Source organism: Piliocolobus tephrosceles, chromosome 11 (assembly GCF_002776525.5).
Source record: "Piliocolobus tephrosceles isolate RC106 chromosome 11, ASM277652v3, whole genome shotgun sequence".
In the NCBI taxonomy this organism is placed as follows: Eukaryota; Metazoa; Chordata; class Mammalia; order Primates; family Cercopithecidae; genus Piliocolobus; species Piliocolobus tephrosceles.
The window spans coordinates 43968571-43993964 of record NC_045444.1 but is presented as its reverse complement, the minus strand read 5'-3'; the positions used below and the strand labels follow the sequence as shown (position 1 = coordinate 43993964).

At 37.1% G+C, this 25394-nt stretch overlaps 1 protein-coding gene across 3 annotated transcripts in view; it reads left to right on the top strand.

Moving 5' to 3' along the window:
* CCDC148 (coiled-coil domain containing 148) overlaps nucleotides 1-25394 on the top strand; it is a 292285-nt gene that overhangs the window by 204156 nt on the left and 62735 nt on the right. For all 3 annotated transcript variants that reach the window (XM_023217510.2, XM_023217509.2, XM_026447716.1), the window contains one exon: nucleotides 11082-11222. In XM_023217510.2, the coding sequence (XP_023073278.2) occupies nucleotides 11082-11222 (141 nt within the window). The remainder of the gene's footprint in view (nucleotides 1-11081; nucleotides 11223-25394) is intronic.

The following is a 25394-nucleotide window of genomic DNA, read 5'->3' as shown; positions in this document are numbered from 1 at the left end:
TAATGATCAGGGATATTGAGCTTTATTTCATATGCTTGTTGAAGACATATGTATGTCTTCTTTTGAAAAGTATCTGTTCATGTCCTTTGCCTGCTTTTTAATGGGATTGTTTTTCTCTTGTAAATTTAAGTTCCTTGTAGATACTGGATATTAGACCTTTGTCAGATGTATAGCTTGCAAATATTTTCTCCCATTCTGTAGGTTGTCTGTTTACTCTGTTGATAGTTTCTTTTGCTGTTTAGAAGCTCTTAAGTTTAATTAGATGCCGTTTGTCAATTTTTGATTTTGTTGCGATTAGTTTTGGTGTCTTTGTAATGAAATCTTTGCCCATTCCTATGTCCAGGATGGTATTGCCTAGGTTGTCTTCCAGGGATTTTATGGTTTAGGGTTTTATATTGCAGTCTTTAGTACAACTCAAGTAGATTTTTATATATGATGTAAGGAAGGGGCCCAGCTTCAATCTTCTGCATATGGCTAGCCAGTTATCCCAGCACCGTTTATTGAATAGGGAGTCTTTTCCCCATTGTTTTTGTCAGCTTTGTTGAAGATTAGATGGTCATAGGTGTGCATCCTTGTTTCTGGGCTCTCTATTATGTTCTATTGGTTTATGTGCCTGTTTTTGTACCAGTACCATGTTGTTTTGGTTACTGTAGCCCTGTAGTATAGTTTGAAGCCAGGTAACATAATGCCTCCAGCTTTGTTTGTTCTTTTTGCTTATGATTGCCTTGGCTATTTGGGCTCTTTTTTGGTTTCATACAAATTTTAAAATAGTTTTTTTCTAGTTCTGTGAAGCATATCATTGGTAGTTTGATAGGAATAAGATGGAATCCGTGAAGTGCTATGGGCAGTATGACTATTTTAATAATATTGATTCTTCTTATCCATGAGCATGGGATGCTTTTCTATTTGTTTGCATCTACTCTGATTTCCTTGAGCAATGTTTTGTAATTCTCATTGTAGAGATCTTTCACTTCCCTGGTTTGCTGCATTCCTAGGTATTTTATTCTTTTCATGGCAATTGTGAATGGGATTGCATTCATGTTTGGCTCTTGGATTGGCTGTTGTTGGTGTATAAGAATGCTAGTGATTTTTGTACATTGATTTTGTATCCTAAAACTTTGCTGAAGTTGTTTATCAGCTGAAGGAGCTTTTAGGCTGAGACTATGGGTTTTTCTATATATAGAATTATCATGTCATCTGCAAACAGGGGTAATTCGACTTCCTCTCTTTCTATTTGGATGCCCTTTATTTCTTTCTGTCGCCTCATTGCTCTGGCTAGGATTTCTAATACTATGTTGCATAGTAGTGGTGAGAGAAGGCATCCCTGTCTTGTGCCAGTTTTCAAGGGGGAATGATTCCAGCTTTTGCCCGTTCAGTATGATGTTGCTGTGGGTTTGTCATAGACAGTTTTATTATTTTGAGTTATGCTCATTCAATACCTAGTTTGTTGAGAGTTTTTAACCTGAAGGGATGTTGAATTTTATTGAAAGCCTTCTCTGCATCTGTTGAGATAATCATGTGGTTTTTGTCTTTAGTTCTGTTTATGTTAATCTGAGTTTTAGATACTTATTCATCCACCCTAGAAATATTCATTGAGTATCTGCTTTGGGGGAGGCACTATTCCAGGAGTAGGGATAGAACAGTGAATAAGGCAAGTCCCTGCTATCATGGAGCTTACTGTCTAAACAGAAAAACAGACAAGAAAATAAATCAATTGATTAATAATACAATTTATATAGTGGCAAATGTAAGTGAAATGAAGATAAAACAAAGTACGTAGTTAAAAAGTCATTAAGAGGGGTGTATTTTAGACACTATTCACAGACACAGGTAAGAGATGGGATAGACAAATGTTAAGTGAAATCATTAGGATGGGACACTGAATAACCTTGAAGGGTCAAGAAGCAGGAATGAGAGCTTTTCAGGCAAGACCTGGGATGGAGATAAGCAAGAATGTGTAGGAGTGGGGAGGAAAGGAAGAGGCAGAGAAGGACGAAAGCCTGGGGAGTCATAGGAAATAAAGTCATGTGTACAGGGTCACATTCAAATACACCTTGAAAGATTGAGTCTTCCTTTTGGTCAAGGTGGTATGCAAATAAATGAATAAATAAATAACTCTAAGTCCACTTGAACTGGTGGCCAAAAAGCCACTGCTATTAGAGGCTTGAGCAGGGAAGCAAAAATGTGTGAAAATTAATCCAATAAATATATATGTACACAATGGTTTGAACTAAAGTGACAATGAAGTCAGGAATGTCAGCTAGAATGCAACTGCAGCAATCCAGGCACATAAATAGCATTTTTATATCACATTTGCTTTCTTACATCATTTCATATTCATTTAAACATATCTATTGAGCATCTATTAGGTGCCGGGGGGTATGTAAAGCACTGGAGATACATTGGTTAGTCAATCAGTTATGTTCCCTGTCCTCATGGGGATCACAGTTGAGTGGCGAAACAGGCACTAGTCAAGTAATTACAAGACTGAAAGGCTAATTTCAAATTATGAGAATTACCTTGAAGAAAAAGTAAACAGCATTATGGGAGCACATAACTAAGAGGCTTGATATCATGTTGTGGTGGGCAAGGCTTCCCTGACAGAAATTGCAGCAGAAATTTGAGATTGAATAAATATTGATTAGAAAGTGGAGTGTAGGGCAGGGAGGGGGAAAGAACACTCCAAACAAAAAGAAAAAAAAAATAGCATGTGCAATATCTGTATAGCTGGAGGGCATATGGCCTGTTCAGGGATCTATCTGTAAGGTACATCTGGAACAGAGGGTAAATTGGTAATTGGTGTGGAATTATGAGTTGGGGTTGCAGACATAGGCTAGGCCAAATACTGCGAGCCATGTAGTCTATACCTGGAAGTTTACACATTACCCCATGAGCAGTGGAAACCATTGAAAGATGTTAGGCAGGGAGATGGGAGTGTGGACAGGGAATGAGATGGATCAGACATCTGTTTTGAAAATACTCACTCTGGCCTCAGTAGAGAGAGAGGGGCAACAGTGGATGCAGGGAGGCTCTTATGGAATTAGGGTAGTGGTTATGGAAATAGAGAGAACTGAATGGGTTTAAGAGATAGTGGGAAGTACAGTCAGGAGTAATGGGCAACAGAACTTGGATACAAGGAGTGTCAGGGACAGGCAGTGTTAGGATGATTCCTGAGTTTCTTGTTTGTGCAAATGGGTGGTGTTTGCAGAGCCATCCTGTCATGTGTGCATCATTATTATCTCATTTTACACTTACCTGAGGTTCTAAGAGGCTAAACAGTATGCCTAGGGACACCTTTCATAGGTCACAGAGGTAAGACTCAAACTCTGGTGTATGATTTCAAAACTTGGGTTATCTCATCTATGCTGTGCTTCTGAGTTGATTGCAGAAGGAAGAAAGACTATAGCTCAATGATGGTGACATAAAAACATTGGTCTTTATTATCACAGAGCCATAGAATCTTAGCATTGGGAGGGATTATAGAGAGCTTTCTGATGTGTTTTTCGAGCTTCTTTGACTGTGACTTACAGTGAGAAATGTATTTTACATCACAAATGAACACACAAAGAATGGAAACAATTTCTTGACACAGCATTAATATATTGACATGATCTCTGTTATTTTCCACTCTATCATGTTGCATAAAAAATGCTAGTTGCTATCCACAAAATTGATTTCATAATCCAATTAATGAATTGTTTAGACAATACTAATCTAGTCCTCTTAATTTTTAGAAGAGTATTTGAGGCCCAGAACTGGGAAGTGATTTCCCAAAATCTCACAGCCAAGAAGCAAGTGAATTCCTTACCCTTAGTCCAGCTTTTTTTGTTTCTTTCATAAATAAAATTGACTGATAGGTTTGTAAATTTTATCATTTCGGAAAAAGTAGCTGTTGATAATTTTTGCTTATTGGCATTTAGTTTGTTTCTTCCTCTAAAAGTTTTGTTTTACACTGAGGTTAGACCTTCCAGGACCCAATTAAATGAAACATTGCAAGATTTTATTTGAAAAGTAAAGGACATGGAACAGTCAAGATAATAATAGTGCATTATCTTTGAGAATCTGAGAAAGACTAATAAAAGGCCACAGAAAATGAAAAGCAGTTATCAAAGAGAGGTGATAAAAAAAATGAACTTATGAAGTTACCTAAGAAACCAAGGAATAATTGTGAAGCCAAGAATAAAACAAAATTTTTCTGCTAAGCAGAAATGCCAAATGGAGAATAGAAAGTTTTAATAATGTGCAAAATCACAGGTACTGTATTTCATGAGCAAAGTTTAAACATAAACGAAATACATAAGTTTAAAAAGCTTGGGTAGGTAATACTGAAAAACAGTGGTCCATTGGAAAAATATTTAATGGAGCTATCAGACTGTTAAAGATTTAATAAATGAAAATTTAAAGTTTACTCAGCTGAACTGAATTTAGAAGCTTATAGTAACATTTAGGAAGAAGACAGAGAAAGGGATTTGTTTGCTAGTTTTTACACATGTCCTCTAATCTTGATGGACATATAAATTAGTTGCTGAAAATCCTGACAAGTTTTCTGATTATTTTCCCCATCAGATATGCACAAATGAAGCGTAGGAAGCAGTGAAACAGCTAGGACTGAGGAAAGCAGGGATCAGAAGTTCCATGGTGGGGGAGTTGGAAAATGGTAGCATGTGTGATGGGAGACTTTTTCTTTTTAAAGACCAATGCAAGAGGCAGAAGAGAAAATATTGTCCATCTAACTTCAGGATATTGTCCATGCAGTCACCCAACAAGTACTTATTGAACCCTTACTGAGTGGCAGATGCTGTGCTAATCCTTGGAGACAACCTATGAATAAGACAGATCTGGTCCCTGCCCTTATGAAGTTTGCAGTCCCTTAGGTCATTCCAAACACTTGATACATGCTGTAATAGAATAGGGACAATGTGCTACAGAAGTAGAGAGGTATGTGATCTGGGCATGGTGGGTTAGGAAAGGCTTCCTGGAGCAAATGGCATCTGAGCCAAGACTTGAGTAGGATAAGTAGAAGTTAGGCAGATGAAGTGTGAAGTAGACAGGTTTGCCTGTTGCAAGGATTACATCATACCATGTGTTTAACATCTTAATAAACATTAGCCTGGCACAGAATAATCTCTCGTAAATGGCAATTTTTTGTATTTCATTATTGTCAGTTATAGGCACTGCTCAGATGGTACCTTTCTTTTGATTTTCCATATAAAACAACCACATCACACACTGTTTCCATAAATGTGGCCAATAGAATATAATATTAATGTTTAATTGTTATTATTTAAAAGGTTTACAAAATACTGATGTTTTTCATTGAAGTCAGCTTTGCTTGGAGAAGAAAAATGCAGAGCATATAGTATATTACAATCTGTCTATCTAAGGAAAATATAGAATCAGAGTAATAGAACTTAAGTGAACTATAGTGGTGACCTGATACAGTCCTTCCCTTTAACACATGAAAGAACTGAATGAGCCATTTGCTCAAAGCAACAATATTGTTTGTTGGTGGCAAAGATGGGTCTCAAAAGCAGATGTTCATTTTTCATTTCCTTTATGCCATACTGACACTTATAATAAATTGTTTTCAAAGCTCTCAACTTTGATGTAAAATTGTGTTAATATTGTTTCATTGATGTTAATTTCAATCATTACCTTTGAAGTTTTCATGGACTTCATTTTTGTTTTTCTACTACTTTGTTCTTTCTGAGAATGTGTGCTTATTAATTTCAGTTGAACCATTTTACTGTACATTAAGAGTGAGGAGTATACGTAATGCTACTATCCATTTTCATTTTAAACCATTAATTTGCAGTAGACAAACATATTTTAAATGTCATTTATCCTCTGTTAGGTTAAGGTCTCAATCAAAGGCGACCATTGGTAGGCATATTAAGCAAAGTATTAATTAAAACCTGGAAAAATGCCCTGTAGTTAGTAGTCTAAATAATATTTTCCTATAACACACACTCCTGGCTGCCACTGTGGTAATGTTCTTTTGTGATTATTATTGTTACATGGTTATATGTTCACATACTCTCTTTAAAGCTATATAATTAGCAAAGCCTTTAAAATAAAACTACTAAAATGTTCTTCTGTGCTATTTTTCCTTTTCCTCACTGTTCACTCAGAGTCTTCTGTGCTTTAGTCTATTGTACTAGTATTGATTCCTTTGCCCACCTGCCAGCTTTCTTATCCTTAGGCGTCTTGAAAATACCATAATTGTTTGTCATTCTCTCCACATGGGAGCCATTCACATCCCTTGACTATCTCTGTGAGGATCCATTGGATAAGGATTATTTCAATGGCCACCAGATTCTTCATCTTATCTAGTGTGCATTCTGAAAAGATGTTTTGCCTTATTGCTTACATACCAATTGATGCTGAGTCTGTTTCTCATTGTCAAGATCTCACCACTCTAGCTTCCGACAATCTTCTTTCCTTTACCCCCCCTTTTTTTCCTGGTAGCATTATAATTAGAAATAATGCTGTGAATTATTGACTTCCGGTAAAATTCTATGAGTTCCTGACCATCCCCATGATTCCAATATTAAGTAGACGCAATTTAGTTTCTGAAGGCTGAAGCTTTGCTCTAGGGTTTTTTTTTTTTTTTTTTTTTTTTTACAACATTTCTTTTCTTTTTTTCTTATATTAAGATCTACAAACTATTGACTTTTGGTTGTTGAATTTGCAGCTGTTTCAGGATTTTCTGGTGTGTACATCACTGTTTAAAAATCAACATAACTTTATCACTTTTTTTTTTTGGAGTAAAGAAGCATCATTTAGACTTGCCAAGACAGGGAATGGTAAATTAAATAAATTGGTGAGTAAACTGGTTGTACCAGTTTGATTGGTCTAGTTATTCTCTTGCTATACTTGCCTTAGGAAACAGAAATCTTTTCCATTTATAGATTTTGATTTATGCTTTTGCTTCTTTAAATCATAGGACATCATATAATATGCAAAGGTCATTCAGTGATGGTTCCCATTAGTTTTAAATAAAAAAATGAGAAGAGTAGTTCTAAAGTCCTAACTTATTTCCATTAAAATTTATAAAAAATAGTCTCAGTGCTCAGAAAGGCTGAATTTTTCTTTTCACTATTTCAGTGTATTACAAATCTTCCTTCCTACTGCCTCAGAACTCCCTTTTTTTTTTGAGACGGAGTCTTGCTCTGTTGCCCAGGCTGGACGCTGGATCTCAGCTCACTGCAAGCTCCGCCTTCTGGGTTCACGCCATTCTCCTGCCTCAGCCTCCCGAGTAGCTGGGACTACAGGCACCCGCCACCTCACCTGGCTAGTTTTTGTATTTTTTAGTAGAGATGGGGTTTCATCGTGTTAGCCAGGATGGTCTCGATCTCTTGACCTCGTGATCCGCCCGTCTCAGCCCTGCCACAGAACCTTGAGACTACAGTATTTTATTATATAAATCTCTTTGCATATGCATTATATTTTACAGTTTATTTTGTTTTTCAATACTTTTTTAGTATGGAAAATTTTTAAAACCTATAAAAGTCTATCATCACCTGACTTCAACCATTATCCATTCATTAGTCACATTTGTTTTATCTGTATTCTTACCTACTCCCTCCTGCCGCTTGAAATAGTAGTAAGAATCACAAGCACCATGTAATCTGTTAGTATTAAGTATCTAGCTTTAAAATTAAAGTCTATATCTCTAAAGTTATAAAACATAACCGTACTGTTATCATACCTAAAATCTTTAACAATATTTCCTTAATAGCATCAACTAAACAATAGCATCAGCTAACTAATCAGTATTGAAATAGCTCTAATTATCTCATAATTTCTTTTTACATTGGTTTACTTACATCAGAATCCAAATATAAACCACGTATTGCATTTGGCTAATATGTTTATTAAATTTCTTTCAATTCATAGTTCTTTCCCTCATTTTTTCCTTGTAATTTGTTAAAGTTCTTTGAGTGTTCACAAATTTTAATTTTGTGGATTGTGTTCCCATATACTATTGCATAATGTGTTTCTCTGTTGGCTGAATTTCCTGTAACCTGATAGGTAGGTCTAGGGCTTTGATCAGATTCTGTTTAATTTTTTGGCGAGAATAATTCATGGGAATGCTGTATGCTTCCATTAGAAGGAACAATGTCTGCTTGTTCCTCTGTGATGTTAAGATTATTCCATGTATTTGTTTCCAGCTTGATCCATTCATTATAAAGTTTTCCATTAATTGTTAATATGAAGTTTTTAGCAGCCATTGATGATCATTAACTAGGATCCATTATTACAGCAGTTGTTGCAAAGTGGTATATTCTAATACTAACATTTTTTCTTATTTATCCAGCTTCATTTAAAATATTCATTTTGATGGATTGAATAAAAGTTAATTATTGAGCACCTATGATGCACCAGTACTCTGCTAGGCAGTATAAGGGGAAGGCAAATGCATGGACTGTGCTCTAAGTGGAAACCAACAATATATTTAACATACTCAGAGAGCAGTTATGGTATGGTCAGTGAAATAAGACAAGAGAGATAAGCATGGGCAGTCGAATGTTTCAAGGAAGATGTGGACCATGAGTATTTTATGAAGAAGAGGAAATCTGAGGGAATTCCAAGCAGGGGGTACTTTGAGTCACTCCATGAGCTAAGAATAGGAATGGCCATATAAGGGAAGGCAGAGGAAGAACACTACTTAGAGATTATGTATTAGCAACATCAAAGGGGGGCATTTGTTGGTAGTGAGAAAACTAAATTATTTAGATTCTATATTGATCAGTTGACATCATCCTTTTGAGCTTTCTGATCTTGTTCTAAATACTTTTGGCAGAAAGACTTTGGATGGACTAGGCAACTACAACCAAGCTCAATGATTTGGAAATTAGTTTGTCATAAATAAAAATTCATTTGAGCTTAGGAAATTTATGAGCTTCCAAGTCAGATATAAAATGTAAAGAGACAGTCATGTTGATGTGTATACATAGTAATAAAAAAATCCAAACTACATGGTGACTTGTGGTTCCACAGACCAAACCAGGATATTTGGAAAGGAGAAGCAGGTGCACAGGGCTTGATGTGAAGCTGTGGCAAAGTTAAATATGTTGAATTTAATTTTGGAAATGTTGGATTTTAAGTGCACATACAAATAGCTAAGTCTTAAAGAATTTGTTAATATAGAATTGAATTGCAGACAAAAAGATAGAGCAGATAATATAAATTTTGTGGTCAGAAACATAGAATGAACTCCTAGAAGGGGATGAGCACATCAGATAATGAACATAGATAGAGAGGTTGGAGGTTAATGAGAGGATAATGTAGGGTTGGGATTATAAGGTAGACACAGGAAACAGGAAGAAGAGAGCAGTATCTGTTGGTAGAGAAACAGGGGAGAGAAATGTCATGACCTGGGGCAGGAAAGAGTTTTAAGCATAAAATAATAGTCAACAGGGTCAGCCATCACCATGAGGTCAAGGAATGGAGAACAGAGAACTATCTTTTGGGCATTTCAGGGGGAGATCACTAGTAATATTTGATGGGATGACAGAACACTGATTTTAATTGTAGCAAGTGAAAGATGGAAGATAAACTACAGAAAGGAAAGGTTTGAAAGCAGGTCAGCACAGAAGCAGGGATGATGTATTCTGAGAATGGGGTTCCCAAGAAAAAAGTCAATATGATGGACAGGATAAGCAATAAGTGGGCTAAACTGAATGATGTTTAAAAACCAGGAGTAGAAATTTCCTGGGTTATTTTGATAAACAAGGCAAAATATTGCTTTAGAAAATGAAAATTTTGCAAAATGAACTTGATTGTTTAGACTCACTTTAATTGTATTTGTATGACATTATTTTAATTTTCATCATATATATTACCATTAATAAATGATGCTTACATGAAATACGTAAGAAATGAAGTATTTAATTGGGAATGCTAATATAAAAAGAATTTTTCATACCTCTACATTTCCCTGCTGTCTGCTTCCTTAGCCAGATGTATACATGGATCAGATAAGTATTTGTTTTTATTTCATTAGTTTCATTGGTTTCCTGCTTACAAGGATAATAAATACTTATTGAAAAAATGTCACCCAGCACAGAAAGGTTTAAAGAATAATTTTTTTAAATCCCAGGAAATGATTCTATTCAGAGATAACCAATAGTGTTATTTGGTAAGTCCCCTTCCAAATCTCTTTCTATGCATAGATACATAGTTGAGATTTTACATTAATGAGATCATACTGCAAATGTGGCTTTGTATCTGCTTTTCTGCATCTAATAATATATTATAGATATTTTCTATTTCAATGAGTATGGAGTTATGGCATCATCTTTCAATGGCAGTCATTGTATAAAAGTACCATAATTGATTTAAGCCATCTCCTTGCCAGACTTTAGACTTTCTCGATTTTTCTGTTTTAAACAGCACTGGAGTGCACACTCCTGTGGGTACATTTTTGTGCACTTGTCCAGTTAATTGTCATCTTTAAATAATATTCTGGAAATAGGGTTGTGGATCAAGGCTATGCATTTTTTATATTGTGCCACATATTTACATATAACCTAATACCCAACAGAAAGGCTGTAGCAAGTATACTTCTACCAATAACACATACCAGTACCCAGAAAGTTGTTCTAAGTGTCTTACAGTGGTTTTTCATCTTAACTCAGGCCTGTTTTCCATTCTTATAAAACAAGAAAGCTGAAATATAGCAGAGATTCTTAAACTTTTAAGCATTTTAGGATTGAGAATTTTTGAAAGTTGTTTAACCTCTGGAAAAAAAAAATGGGCAAAACCAGAAATGTTTACTTACTATTTGTGGGAATATACAGATTCTTTGGAGTTAAATCATAGACTCTTTAGGAACCCCACTCCATGAATCCAGGTGAAGAATTCCTGAATGACATGATTTTAAAGTTGCTTTTTCCTTTTAACCCGCACACACACACGTTTCACAGATACATCACACAGTCATGTGCACATAGAATTTAAACATTTATTTGGGAAAAAATTGACATCTGCTTTATATAGAGCCTAGTCTTATTATGACTTGTGAAATAACTTCAGTGTGCATAGTTACTGGAATGAAGTTTTTTTATTTATTTCAGGTTATTCAATGGCGAGCCCACCAGGAAGAGGTAGCAAGACTGGAAATGGAAATTTCTGCCAGAAGAAGAGAAAAGGAAGAGGAGAAAGAGAAATTGTGGAAGAAGAAGGAATTGTTGCAAAGGGCAGAGAAGAAAAAAAAAGTATAAAATCTATTGTCAATATGAATGTGTGCATGAATGCTTACTGGCCTGATTGAGTTTTTTGGTCTTGATGTTTGGCATGAAATTCTCATAAGCAGTTCTGAGAACATTCATAAAGATCTAGTAGAATGTTACTCCTAACGAAAAGTTTATTTGAGCTTTAAAGATTTGTTGACATGGAGGAGAACCCACTTTGTTGATTTGTGTGAGCACAGGTACCTGTGATTAGAAGAGGTGCTGTAGGTTAAAAAACAAAATAACAACAACAAAAAAACAAGGTTTGTGAAGGTTGTTAAATCCTGTAATAAGTAGGGACGTGGCAAAAAATGAGAGGGTGCTGGGATAGTGTCTTGGTTGATGGCAATGTGGTAAATAATTGCCAAAAACATCCTTGTTGGTAGAATATATTATACTAGAGGCAGTGCAATTCATGGAAAGTCAAAATGCCCTTTAAAGAGTTTACTTCTTGGCTGTGTATTAGATGGTTTTGTTTCTCGATTACTAACACAAATTCATCATTCCTCTTTTGAGTAAACATTTGTTGCACAATCTTAAAACTATAAACCAAAAGAAATGATTGTTGATTCTCCATGGAAGATAGAATACACTTAAGGGTTGTTGTTGTTTTAAATATATGTATGAGATACTTATTTAGGCATTTATGTTTTTTCCCACAACAAAAATTATGAAATTTGCCATAAAAATATTTTTGTTACACATTTAATCAGATATATTAACCATTTTTTAAATGGAGTGGTTAGTCTCTGTAGAAATAATTCACAAAAAGTCAATTAATTTGTGATCAGCAGAATAAAAGGAAATGGCTTTAACTTACACACCTGTTTTGATTTGATCTATATGGTGTAAAAAAATCTTTTCTTTGAAAAAGCTGCTTACAGTGCTAAGAATGATTAATTAATTTATGGTCATTGGTGGACAAACTTTTCCTTTTTGTGAACATAGTTGACATTTTGCGCTATGTGACCAACTAAGTCAAAGAAGCTCACGCCTAGAAGTTGTTCCTTCCAAGTTGAATATGTAGGGGTAAAGGAACTATGTATTTTAAAGCTATAAGCCAGTTTTTCCACATTTTATTAGACTTCGGTTGTCATTGTTATTGATTTGTTTTGTGACTTTGAATCAGCAAATTGGTGTAGAGGCAGCATGTGTGGAAAACAGCATACATAGAAGTTATATGATCATTTGACAAAGTCAGCTGCCAAGAAGATAGACTTCACAGTGCTTATTTTAATTCAAAAATGAATTTGATTTCTGCTTCTAAGGAAGTAAATAGGGTGGTTTTATCAAGTCCCTATCAAGAGAGTTGATGATTAAAGGGAATAATTACATGTACCTCCAAAACTCATAAATATTGATCATGTTTCAAATAATGTAAGTGAGCTATGTATCTCTGGAGTGGGGGAACTTGCCAATTATTTACTGATATGGAAGTACAGCATGTGAAAAGCATATCCTTCTACCTGGGCCCTCGAAGCATTTTCTCACTGTGAATTAGCATGACCACAAAAGGTATTATATTTGTAGGCACTTATTTGCATGCGGTGTCAACTTAAATGTCATATGAAGAGATTTGGAAACAGTTTCATTTACTGGGGGTTTACAAAGACAGGTAAAGCCATTTAAATCAAATAACTCAAGTATTGAGAATGGAGTTGGTACAATTAATTGTGAGAATTCAGTTTGGGTTGAGGAATTGGCATGGCTACACAGGAGAGGATGGGGGGACATCACTAGTTTGTAAGATTTCTGGAAGTGAGAGAAAGGCATTTAATAGATGAGAGAGAGAGTTTCCTGAGCTTGCAGATGGGGCTGACAATTGCCTCATAAACACTACAACAAAAACCAAAGAGAGTAACGGAAGGAAGAATTAAGCTGTTTTAATGGCTGAGGCCCCCAAAGGGCTAACCTAAATGCAGCTTAAAACAAGGACACTTAGGCCTGAAAAGATGAATGCTGAGGAGAATTTCAGTATCATTAGTTATGTGTGTAAATTAAATATCCTCTCCTCATCTTAGAATGCAAGATGAGATCTATACCTATGAGCATTAAAGTAGCACATTGTTGAAAAAAACATAAAAGCCTCCATGCCTAGAATGCATTTTTTCGTCCCTAGTTGCATTTTGCTAAGCTTCATGCAGGGTGTTACATGTATAAAGTGTCCTGCCCTTTATAGTAAAAGATATTATAAGAAGTGCCCTGTCAAATTTGTTGTCCTATTTATATAGAGTATAGAGGACATTACAATGTTTTGGGAAACTAAGCCAAATTTGTGGTCAAACCCTAGCAATTGTGTAGGACCAAGGCTTATGACTTATTTTATTTTTAAAATACTTTTTCATTTAGAAAATAATTTTTAAAGTAGAGATTGATACGTTATAGACATTAGCACACATTGGCTAGCATTAAAATGTTAACATTTTTCATTTTGTTTCAGAGTTTTAAAAGTTAAATAAAGGAGAGAATATTACAGATAAAGTTGAAATCCTCTTTTGAGACCTTCCTCAGTACCATTTCCCTTCTTTCCTACACAGAGACAATCATGATCAGGAATTTTACTTCCATCTTTCCAGGCCATAGTACAATGGCATGATCTTGGATCACTGCAACCTCTGCCTCCAGGATTCAAGAGATTCTGTTGCCTCAGCCTCCTGAGTAGCTGGGATTACAGGCGCCCGCCACTATACCTGGCTAATTTTTGTGTTTTTAGTAGAGACAGGGATTCACCATGTTGGTCAGGCTGGTCTCGAACACCCAACCTCAGATGGTTCGCCTGCCTCAGCTTCCCAAAGTGCTGGGATAACAGGCGTGAGCCACTGCGCCCAGCCTTTTAATTGCTACAGTGTTCCATAGTAGAAGTGAACTAGTATTTATCCATTCTCTTTGGTGGTTGACATTTAAGTTTCCAACGTTTTGTTCTTACAGGCTGTGCTGCAGCAGCCAGCTTGTACTGATGCATGTATTCAGGCTTTCACTAGGGTGCACCTAGAAGGGGAATAACTATGTTGTAGATTCATATACTTTCAACTTTATAAGATTTTGGGGGGTGGTTTATAAGATACTACAACTTTGCCTTTTGACTTTTGTCAATCTGGTAAATTTGAAAAGTATCTTATCAATATTTTAATTTGTATTTCCATGATCATTTGTGAGGTTGAAAATCTTTCATGTTTACTGGAGAGTTTTCTTTCTCTGTAACTCATTTATTCATACTTTTAAAATCCATTTTTTAAATTAATATGTAAAAGCTCTTTATAAATTCTACATTCTATTTCTTTTTATAGCTATATGGGTTGCATGTATTTTCACCCGTTGGTTGTTTGCCTTTTAATTTTGCCTGTAGTATCTATAGTGTCACGGAAATTTAAAATGATCAAGTAATCAAGGTTATCAAACTGTTTCTTATGAATTATGCTTCTCTTCATGAACTGTGACCTGGTAGCAAGAACATCTCTACAGGTGGCTCTTACGTGTGTCTCTGTTGAGGGTCATACGCACTTTACCCTTTGGCCTGGGAACAATTTTCGTATCAGTTTCTAGACTTGGAACGCTATGCCGTGAGCCTAGAGTGCATCTGATTTAGGGCTAGTGCATAGCACTGGTCTGGGGTTCTGCACTTGACCCCTTTTCTTCTCTGGTCTCTCTGGAACTTTTGCAGAGAGTGATTATGGTGTATCTAGTCCCGATTTTGTGTCTGGACAAGTCCTATGTGACTTTGTGCTATTTTTAAGTAGTTTGATTCCAGCTCCTGTGAGCACAGGTCCCATGACAAATGTTAAAGGCCCAGCCACCAGCTATGCAGACCTATACTGGGTCCTAGTTTTCCTCAAGTCCTTTTTCTTCAACTCTCTCTGACTGCTCTGACTTTAGGTTACATCTTTAATTTTGACACTGGGCCGGTGTGTATGTGTGTGTGTGTGTGTGTGTGTGTGTGTGTATGTGTGTGTGTAGTTGTGTTATAGTTTGTCCAGCATTTCTACATGTTTGAGGTAGGAAAGGAGATTTCCATGTCAACTCAGAGATACTGACCAGAAGTTCTAGCTGTCTTTACATATACTCACCATAAACCTAGATGATCTTTGTTTTAACTATTTTATCTGTTGGAGACACATTTTGGTTCTTCAGCTTTTAACAGCAGCTTGGCAGAAAATTCCACCAGCAGCTCCCTGCTGTCATAAGAGGTGTTGCTTTGGTAGATGGTGCTCTGTTTTCACCCGATCTGCTGTCTCATTTACCTGGCTTTCCCTTCTCCTCAGAGACTGGCAGTAGAGGCAGAGAAACTGTGCCATGTGAAAACTTCACCATACAATTTCTGAACAAGAGATAATCTTCCTCCTAATTCTTCTTTCCAGCAATTTGTCTGTTATGACCAATTTACTGGAATAATATTTTGGTTTGTATTCGATGCTAATTTTACCCTTAGATGCCCAGCTCCTTAAATCACTCTTTCTTCTATGCTTTAAAACTCAAGCTGAATATAATAGTTATAGTTTTCATAGTTTTATCTTAAGACTCAAAGAAAGTTTTGATTCCTAAGTTGTTAGATGATATTGATGTTTTTCAGGAGCATCTCTCTGTTTCTGAAATTGCTGTCATGATAAAAATCAAAAGATAACGCCTCTCTATACATGATCCCTGGGAGCTATTGTAAGAAACACAATTTCCATGCTAGATGGACCCCGTATAATATTGGCTCCCATACCCTTTCTCTAGATGTGTCTCTTTGTGTAGCTTAAATCACAGAAAAAATTCTCTGCATTATTGAGGTTTAGGAGATGTTGTTGCTGTGTGATGCAACAACATCTAGAGTTCCACAGAATCCACCACAAGGATTCTAGCCTCACTTCCAAAATGGAGATGTTAAGCAAGACTCACATAAAAAGAAGACATATCTCCCCCTTTGTCTAGCATTTCAAAATTCTAATTTAGCCAACTCCTAATCTGCACACCAGCCACTTTGTACAATTGAGGGGTGGGGAGCATTTTCAAGGATATCAGGATACCTCTGACGTGACCTTCAGCCTTACCTTACAGATCTTTCTGGGGAGGGATCTGTCAGTTTGTGAATTCTTAACTTCTTATAACATCATACCAGTAAATACCAAAAAGCATGGCTTTGCTAGAGCGTTGGTACTTGGGTATTCCCCCACGCCCTCAGGGGATCTCATAGTACCCAAATTACATGCTTCCTGCAGAGAACCAAGAAGAGGAGAAATAGTCTAAAACAAAAACCAGTACACTATCATAAACAGAATGCAGGTTAGAGGACTGTAACCATTCTTATTTCAGAAGACTCCGGAAGCTCTTGCACAGGAGAAAATTCAGAGTACCTCCCAAGTTCAGATCTGAGCCATTCTCCCGGTGTGGGAATTTGTAGGTTCTTATCAGGACAATGAATCATGGCATTACAAAATCTCTTCTCCAGTGTCTGTTAATCTAATAGTATACTGATCTAAAGAGCTAAGAGTAGGAAAAAAGGTGAGCACAGAAGAATAATTTTTTAAAAAATTCCCAGGCTTTAAACTCAACTTTTTCAGGATTGTTGAATTTAAAGGGGTCAATGAATAACACCAAAATAAGTAGGTTTCTAAGATGGGCAATAGGATCCCCTACCTACCCTTCAGACATGTCCTGTATAATCACCCAGACCATAAATACTGTGGATTTTACTCCCATGATTGGGTCAGATTATATGGCACAGAAGACCTTAAAATTATCTGAGTGGTCTTGACCTAATCACATGAGCCCTTTAAAGGCAGAGTGATCACAGAGTGGGGTGGTCAGAGACTTGAAACATGAGAAGGATGTGACCACCACTGATGGATAAAAGACTGAGGGAGTCACATGGCAAGGAATGTAGTAGCCTCAAGGAACTGAGGGTAGCCCGGGCTGACGGCCAGCAAGGAAATGGGACCTATAGCCTGCAGGCCCATAACCATAAAGAACTGGATTTTTATGAATGGGATTGGAAGCAGATTTTTTCTCCAGATGAGAACTCGGTTTTGTCAACACCTTGATTTCAGCCTGGTGATAACGTAAGCAGAGAGCCCAACCACACCATGCTAGACTTCTGGTTTACAGAATTCTGAGCTAGCAAGTGAGTGTTGTTTTAAGCTGCTAAATTTGAGATAATTTTTATAAACAACGATTTTTAAAAAACTATTGCAGATTTTAGTATCTGGAAGTGAAATGCTACCTTAATGAAGATCTAAAAATGCAGAAATGGCTTTGGAATTTGTAAGTGGGAAGAAGCTGGAAGAATTTTGAGGATATCATCTTGAGGATGGTAGAAAAATGCTAGAATACCTTGAATCAACTGTTAGTAGAAATATGCATGTTAACAACGTGACTGGTGAGGGCTGAGGAGTAAGTAATGAATGTCTTATTGGAAACTGGAGAAAGGAGGGTCACTGTTAATGTGGTGACAGAAAGCCTAGGGCAGCCATGTCCTGCAGTTAGATGGAAAACAAATTAACCAGAAATGAACTTCCTAGTTGACGAACTAAGATATCAAAACAAACAAAAAAAAAATGTTGAAGGTGCCACCTGGATTCTTTTTGCTGCTTGTAGTAAAAAGAAAAGAGATAAATAAAGGGAAGAAGTTTAAGTGAAAATAATCAGGACTTGATGCTTTGGGAACGTCTTGTCTAGATTGGAAAGGATCTTAGCGTTAACAAATTACTGCCAACACTATGGTATGAAGAACAGACTGAGGTGTGAATATACAATCCTTTGTTTTAATCCTGAAAAGATCCGAAGGTTAGAGTATTTATATTTAGTCATATGAAAGACCCTTCCGGGAGATTAACGGTGCTTCTCATGGATCTTTTCAAACTAGCAGGCCTCCAGGAAGGTTAAGGGTAGTATCCCTTAGCCATCTCGGCAGGAGACCGAGAGAGAGACAAGATTATTTCAAAAAGATTGTGGTATAACTTTTGTCTGATGTAGTGAATTCCCAAAAAATCCACAGAGGTCCTGCTGGGTTCTTGGGAAAATTTTATTACAAACACTGCCAGCTTGGACTGAAAGGGACAGAGAGAGTATGACGTGAAAAAAGGCTAATAAACCCCCAAAATTCTATTATAGTAGTGAGAGGCGGGCCGATAAAACGACTCAACGGCAAATGTGTTCTACCATTCAAGAAGAAGGACGAATGACCCTTGAACCAAGAGGGCAGAATTTAGTAGCCCAGGTATTAGAGACTGTGGCTGGCCCCTGTGGCCCCTGGCATTTTTTTGATACTTCCACCGTTGAACAGACTCACCTCTAGGCTCAGAAAGAGCTGTGACTATCCAGATCTTCCTGTAAAAGGACAGGCTGCTGACTGCAAGGCAGAGAAGGGAGAAAGTGCCACCTGAAGACAGACGGCATTTTAAGAGAGAGACTGGGCTGAGCTGAACTTGTTCAGTCATTCTCCCACATTTGCCAATCAGAATGAGAGGCCATACTGTGAACCCTCCAGGGGAGAGGAAGTCCCCAGCTATGTGAGGCGTGGAAGATGAGCATTCCCCCTAAGAAGAGTATAGGGTAGTTTCCATATCCCCTGGTACCTCCATGGTGCTGAAATGATATTTCACTAAAGGCTCAAAAGAAGGAGAGCAGGCCAAATACACCTTTATTCAATTATATCTTGGCCTTAAACCTATAACTAAATGGTACACTAACAACCTCATTAAGACCTGAGCCAAGAAGTTCCTAGATATGGAGGTATCGGAGCTGATGTAAGAGGGTGTATTTAGCAGAATAAAGATGAAGAAGAGCCATGGTGGAAGGAGAGAAAAAAAAAAAAAAAAAAAACTACAGACTGGGTAGCAAATGTGGAAGGCCAAAAACTCAATTAGCCCACTGCAAGTGGGGAATGGCTCAAGGTGGTATTGAGCATGGAACTTTTTGCATTCCCTCAGACCTGAGCTGGAGTTGCAGCACTGCTACTTGTTAACTGCGGGGCCTTGAGGGAAATTACTTTCTCTCCATTTCAGTGTTTGTGTCTGTGTGCTATTTGCATTTGTATGATAAGAAAAGGCATGTGAAGCAGTTAGCACATGCCTGGCGCTTAGAAAGGCCTTAGTAAATGATGTTCTAATTGTTACTGTTATTATTGTTACCCCAGTGGAATGGTAGAGCAGATGGCAGTTAGAAAAATCATGAGAACCAAATAGAAAAGATAGAAATGAGATAAAGATAATAATAATGAGAGACAGTGGTTTTAACGCTGGTTCAGAAACTAATGTCATGAATACAGTTATTTTTCTCGTTGCCTGGTTACTCTTCACCTGGTAGCAGAATGTCTCTAGAGTGGCAGAACTCTACCAACACTAGTGTCTGTGGAATCCTTTGAAAGGTCAAGTAAGAAGAAATGTTCTAATTACAGCATAGGGCATGCAGAAATAGTTATCTGTAGTTATCCACTTTAAACCAAAGAATCTTTGACTCATTTGTACATCCTGTTGTTCTAAGTGGCAATCATCAACAAAATGTACTCATTAGCACCTAAATAGTTCAAACAAATAAAACATACACTAACTTCATAAGTTTCATGACTTCATGACTTGCTGATCTGATTTTAAACTATATACATAAGTCTTCCAATCTGTGTTTTATTTTGAAATCCCAAAGTCACCTTTCAGAAAATACTATGGCTCAACATATTTCATTTACTGTTATATTGAGTATTGGTACCAATGTCCTGTGTGGCATTTGCCTCCTCTCCAATAGCCTCCCCACCCTTTAACATAGGATAATGGTATCAACTCCTAGTAAGATACATTGACAATAAGATTGTGTATAATTCCAAATGGGGCATTAAGGGTCCAAACAAAATTATCATTCATTTATTCACTTGTTCAATAAGTACATACCAAGTGCCTTTATTGTGACATGTATTATACCCAGTCCTCCATTCTCCATACCTCATGCAATTATAAGAGATCATCCACTCAAGAAATTGCCCCCTTTCTGGTCTCTGTTTAAAGGGAGGTGTTTACCTGCTCTGCCACAAAATGATGTACAATTCTTAGGTCAATGGAAGCTCTTATTAATAATGCAGGAGGATGTCTTTTAGCTTCAGACTTTATAAGCACAACAAAAAGAGTTAATAGAGAAAAACTAAAAATATAAAATGAAATGAACTATATAGAGTTTGTCACTGGTTAAATTAAGCATGCCTATGTATAGCAAATTAAATATATATGTGCATATACATACATACATACATGTATATGCAAATATATGTATATGCATGTGTACACACACATGTAGAGTGTGACTTTGAGATTTACTTCCTGCCTTTCTCAGGGAGTATCAACAAAGCCTTAACCTAACCTAACCTAACATTAACCTAAATTGGAGCAGTTAGGAGAGTGCCTTTGTTCTCATCCATGCTTAGACCTCCTTTTATTTCCTGTTCCAGTATCATCAAACTGTAATTTGGGCATGTGTCTTCACACTGGCCCATGCTGGTCTGACTGCTTCCTAGTGTGAATGCTCTTATGCTAACAGAAGTTATAGTTTTGCTATAGCTAATCAAAGTTCAGGCCTTAAAGTATAGACTTTTTGCCCTGACTGACTCCAAAAGAGTTTATTAACTCTCTTTCTATGAATTTATCTGTTTCCATTGAGGCCTTTAATTGTTGTTGAAGGCATGTGTGCACCGTGGGGACTGCAGGATATGGGACTGTCCTCTGCAGTTTTCTTCAAATGCCTGTGACTGATTGCCTTTCATCTCCATTGAATACTCTGCTGTTGAGGAGGGAGAGTGATACAGATGTCAGGGCTTCAGGTAGTGGGAAAATCAGAATGTTGCCTGGAAGCTGGTACATAGCAGAGAGGGCCCTGTGAGATGGTACCTGCTGGTCCTGGCCCAGGTCATCCATTTCTTCCAGGTCCTTTTCCCTCATGACTCTCCTTGTTAACCTTGTGTAACAGAGAGACTGAGACTTCTTTTAAAGAGGGGTGTGTGTGTGTGCGTGTGTGTGTGTGTGTGTGAGAGAGAGAGAGAGAGTGATCTAACTGGATCCCAGTTAGACAAACATGACTCAAACTATAAATATTGTTAGTTTATATAATATGTTACTAGGGCCACCTGAAATGTGAACACAAATAAAAACACCATGGCAGGACTCAATAGTACAGTGCCATTCAGATGATCTAAAATTGGCTTATAGCACTCTTTTTACATGTTCGTAAACCTGAGAATATGGAATATAAGAACTCCCATAGACTTCTTGGACCCCGGAAACATGTCTTTGAAGCACTCTGAACACCAACTTGAGCTTAGTTCTAACATCCATCCACTGAGATCTTTCAGAGCAAGCATCCTCACTGCAAAGGAACTTGCTGCCAGTAGAGCTGAAGTGTCCCTACTTGGCTGAGGGCTGCTCTGATGAACTGCTTCCTACCCTCCCTTTTGTGATTCTTTCAATTAATAACTCCTAGACATGTGATCTTGCAAAGTTTAAGGGAGTATTTTTTATTTAGTTATTAGTCTTTTTCTTTGGGAATCTGATGGAGTACTCCAAATATGGGAACTAAAAAAAGAAACCTAATTGGTAAATTAACTATCAGGATAATATAATGGTCAAAAGGAGAAGATAGCATGTATTTTTTGTAGACAAGACTCCAAAATAAACTGGGATTCAGACCTTATTTTCTGAAGATTTAATATTGGTTCTTTTAGTATTATTGTATGTGTAAAGAAAGTAAGTAGAATAGGAGGTTTAATTATGCAGAAGAAATAAACTAGGGATCATCTAATTTTTAAATGTTCATAATGTTCCTTGCTTTGTTATTAAAATTTAGAAATAAATATTATTTTATTAAATTAACTTATTAATTTAAATTAACCTTATTAACTTAAATTAACTTTAACTTAAATTAACCTTCACCTTCTAACATGAGACTGAGCATATGGTCAACTCTTGGTATAGTATATGAGTCAATAGGTAACAGAAAACGTGTGGTGGTAACCCACAGATGATAGAATGGTAATCCAAGAAGCTCACTTTTCTGGTTTCAGCTGTCTTGTAAAAATAAAAACTTCCAGTAGAGTATCTTTTTAAAAGGTAGAAAACCTGATAGAATCTTTCTACCCTCTGTCAGAATGTAGTTTTAAGCAAAACCCAGAAAGAGAGAGAGAGAGTGAGAGAAGCCTGGATAATCAGGAGCCAGATATATTTGTTTTTCTGGGAAAGATTTCCCATTAGACAGTTTTAGAGAAAGAATCTTGAGTTTACCTCCAGGTATAAATTTTTGACTATACTTTCTGGCTAGGTCTTGATTATTCATAGGGATTTGATTTAATTAACAGATACCTAAACAGTACTTGCTATGTGCAAGGCAGTATTCCGTGTTCATTTAATCTTCTTAACAGCCCTAAGGGGTAGATACTAATATGATCCTCAGTTCATAAATGAAGAAACTGAGGCACATAGGGGTTATATAATTTCCCCAAAGTCACATGAACATTAAGTGTAAAGTGAGGATTTGAACCTGAGTGGTCTGACCGGTCTGATTTTAGACACTGTGCTATGCTCCCCGTCATCATGACTGCTATGTGCTGTTAATTTTGTGATTAACTAATTTTGAGAAATCTCAGTTTCAAACTATTTACTTTTGGGTCACTTTAATGGCTCTGGTCCTATCCTGGTTTGCTCAGAACTATTCAATGGATAGGTAATTGATAATCTTAAAACTCTTTGTTGGTGCCTGCCTGCTTTCTAGTAGAATTTCTTTTGTGTTCTAAAAGTCCACACCGCTTACTATGTCTGTCTCCCTATGCTTCTTAAAATTCTTTTAAGATTCTTCTCCCTGGGATAATGAATTATGATGTCTAAACACTTTACAGGAAACCAGACCATTATAATTTGATCATAGTTGAAGTATCAAGACATGTGTTATGGAATAGATAAAAAATACCTTCTCCATTGCCTCCTTGGTGCCATTCTTTTGTTAAGTGGACTGAAGAAAATGTAACGATTTTGGTGTGATTTCTTTTCCTACTGACATCGTATTTCACAAGAAGAGAATTTCCACAGGTTTCCAATATGACATCTGCCCACCTCTCAGAATCTGTACCCCTCCCCTCCCCTTACCTTTTTTCACAGTGCATGACATGTCATGCTCCTGTCTAAGGCTAGTCCCTCCATTTGTGCGTGGAATCCTATCCCCTTTCTCCTGCTCAAGGTTATCCCAATTTCTCTCCCACAATCATCCCCGCTTTTTCTAGCTCTTTCCAGGTACCCTAAAAACACACCATTATGACCTCCATCTATAAACTAGCCTCCCTCGATCCCACATCCCCCCTTCAGAAAATCTCGTCATTCCTTGGCCTATACACAGTGTCTCCAGCTTCTCTTCTCCCATTCCCTCTTGAACCATTTTGTCCCTCCACTCTAGCAATGTTGCACTTGCCAATGTCATTACTTACCTCTGTATTTCAGTCATCAATTCTTTGTCCTCATCTTACTTGAATTATTATGATAGAATTGATCACTGCCTCCTCCTTGGAAAACTTGATTCCCTTGGCTTCTAGGAAGCCACTCTTTCTTTGTTCCTCTGTCTTACTGGTATCTTCCTCTCAGTAAACTTGGATGAATCCTCCTCACCATTCCATCTTCTAAGCTTTGGAGTCTCCTGGGGGGGCTCAGTCCTCTCAGTATGTGTACTCTCTAGTGATCTCAACCAACCCATATGACTTCATATACCATTTATTTCCTAATACTAATTCATACCTCTGGCCTGGACTTTTCTTTTGAACTCCAAACTCACATGTGTAACTCCTCAAATCTAATATTCCCAAACTATATTCTTGCTTTTCTCTCCAAACATACTCTTTCCCTAGTTTTTCTTTTCTCAGAAAATGGAAATCTAGTCCCCTAGCACTCAGGTCAAAAGCCTTGGTATCCTCTTTGACCTCTATTTCCCCCATTATACCCTTACCTGTTGGCATGGATAGAAGGCTCTACCTTTAAAATATAATTAGGACTATTATAATAGCTTCCTAATCTCCTAATTAATTTATCTGCCCCTTCCCTTTCCGTTTCCACTCTGCCTTTCCAATCAGTTTCCCACACAGCAGGCTGATCGATCATTCTAAAACTCACTTTAGATCATGTCACTCCTCGGCAGAAAACACGTCAATGACTTCCCACTCTACTCAGAATAGAATCTAGAGGTCTAGCAGGGACATACATGGCCCTGTGTGATCTGCCTCCCTGCTCTGCTCGGATACCTGTTAGAGCTCATATCCTACCCCTCTTCCCATCGTTGAGCTACAGCCCAAGCAACCTACTTCCTACTCCATGAACACTCAAGCATATGTCCCCCTAAGCCTTTTGCCCAGGATTGGAATAATGCGCTCCCAGATGTCTGCATGAGTCACTCCTGCACAGCATTCAGGGTCCTACACAAATGACATCTTAGAAAGAAAGCCCTTGATGGCCCAACAAAAATGGCATCCTCTTTCCCTGTCACTATCTATTTATCCTTCTTCATTTTTTCCTTAGCACTTATCACTCCCTGACATCTATTTATTGACTATCTTCACTTGCACTTCTAGAATATAAGCCCCATGAGAAAAGAGAATTTGTGTAGTTTCTTTATTGCTTTAGCCCCAGTGCCAGCACAGGGCACTCAAAAATAGTGGTTGAATAAATGAATTCAATGAATGAAAAATATACTACTCTCCTTTGATGTTATGGCATAGAGGAAAGCATGCCAAGCTGAGAGGTCTTCACAAGAGCAGTGACCTTGGCAAGTTATGTAAGCTCTGTGGGTTTTGCCTCCTTAGTTGTAAAATGAGGTGTTTGGATTAAATGATTTAAAAAATCACCTCGGCTCTAAGCCATGATTGAATGACTCAGGTTTGATTACTTTTCACTTTTCACTCTGTCTGACACTTCAGGTTTTGAAATACAACATCCTCAGTCTATATACTCCCTTCTTAATGAATAGTGAAACGACAGAAATTAAACAAGATTATAGACAAATTCATTTCAGCAATATCAACATATGACACGATCATTATGCAATATTTCAATGCCCATACTGAAAACAGACCTTCCTCCTAAAGAAGACATGACAATTATTTTTTAATCCACCTGGCATTTCAATTAAGGAGGAGATAACTAATGTGTTTACCCAGGAATACTTTCTTGG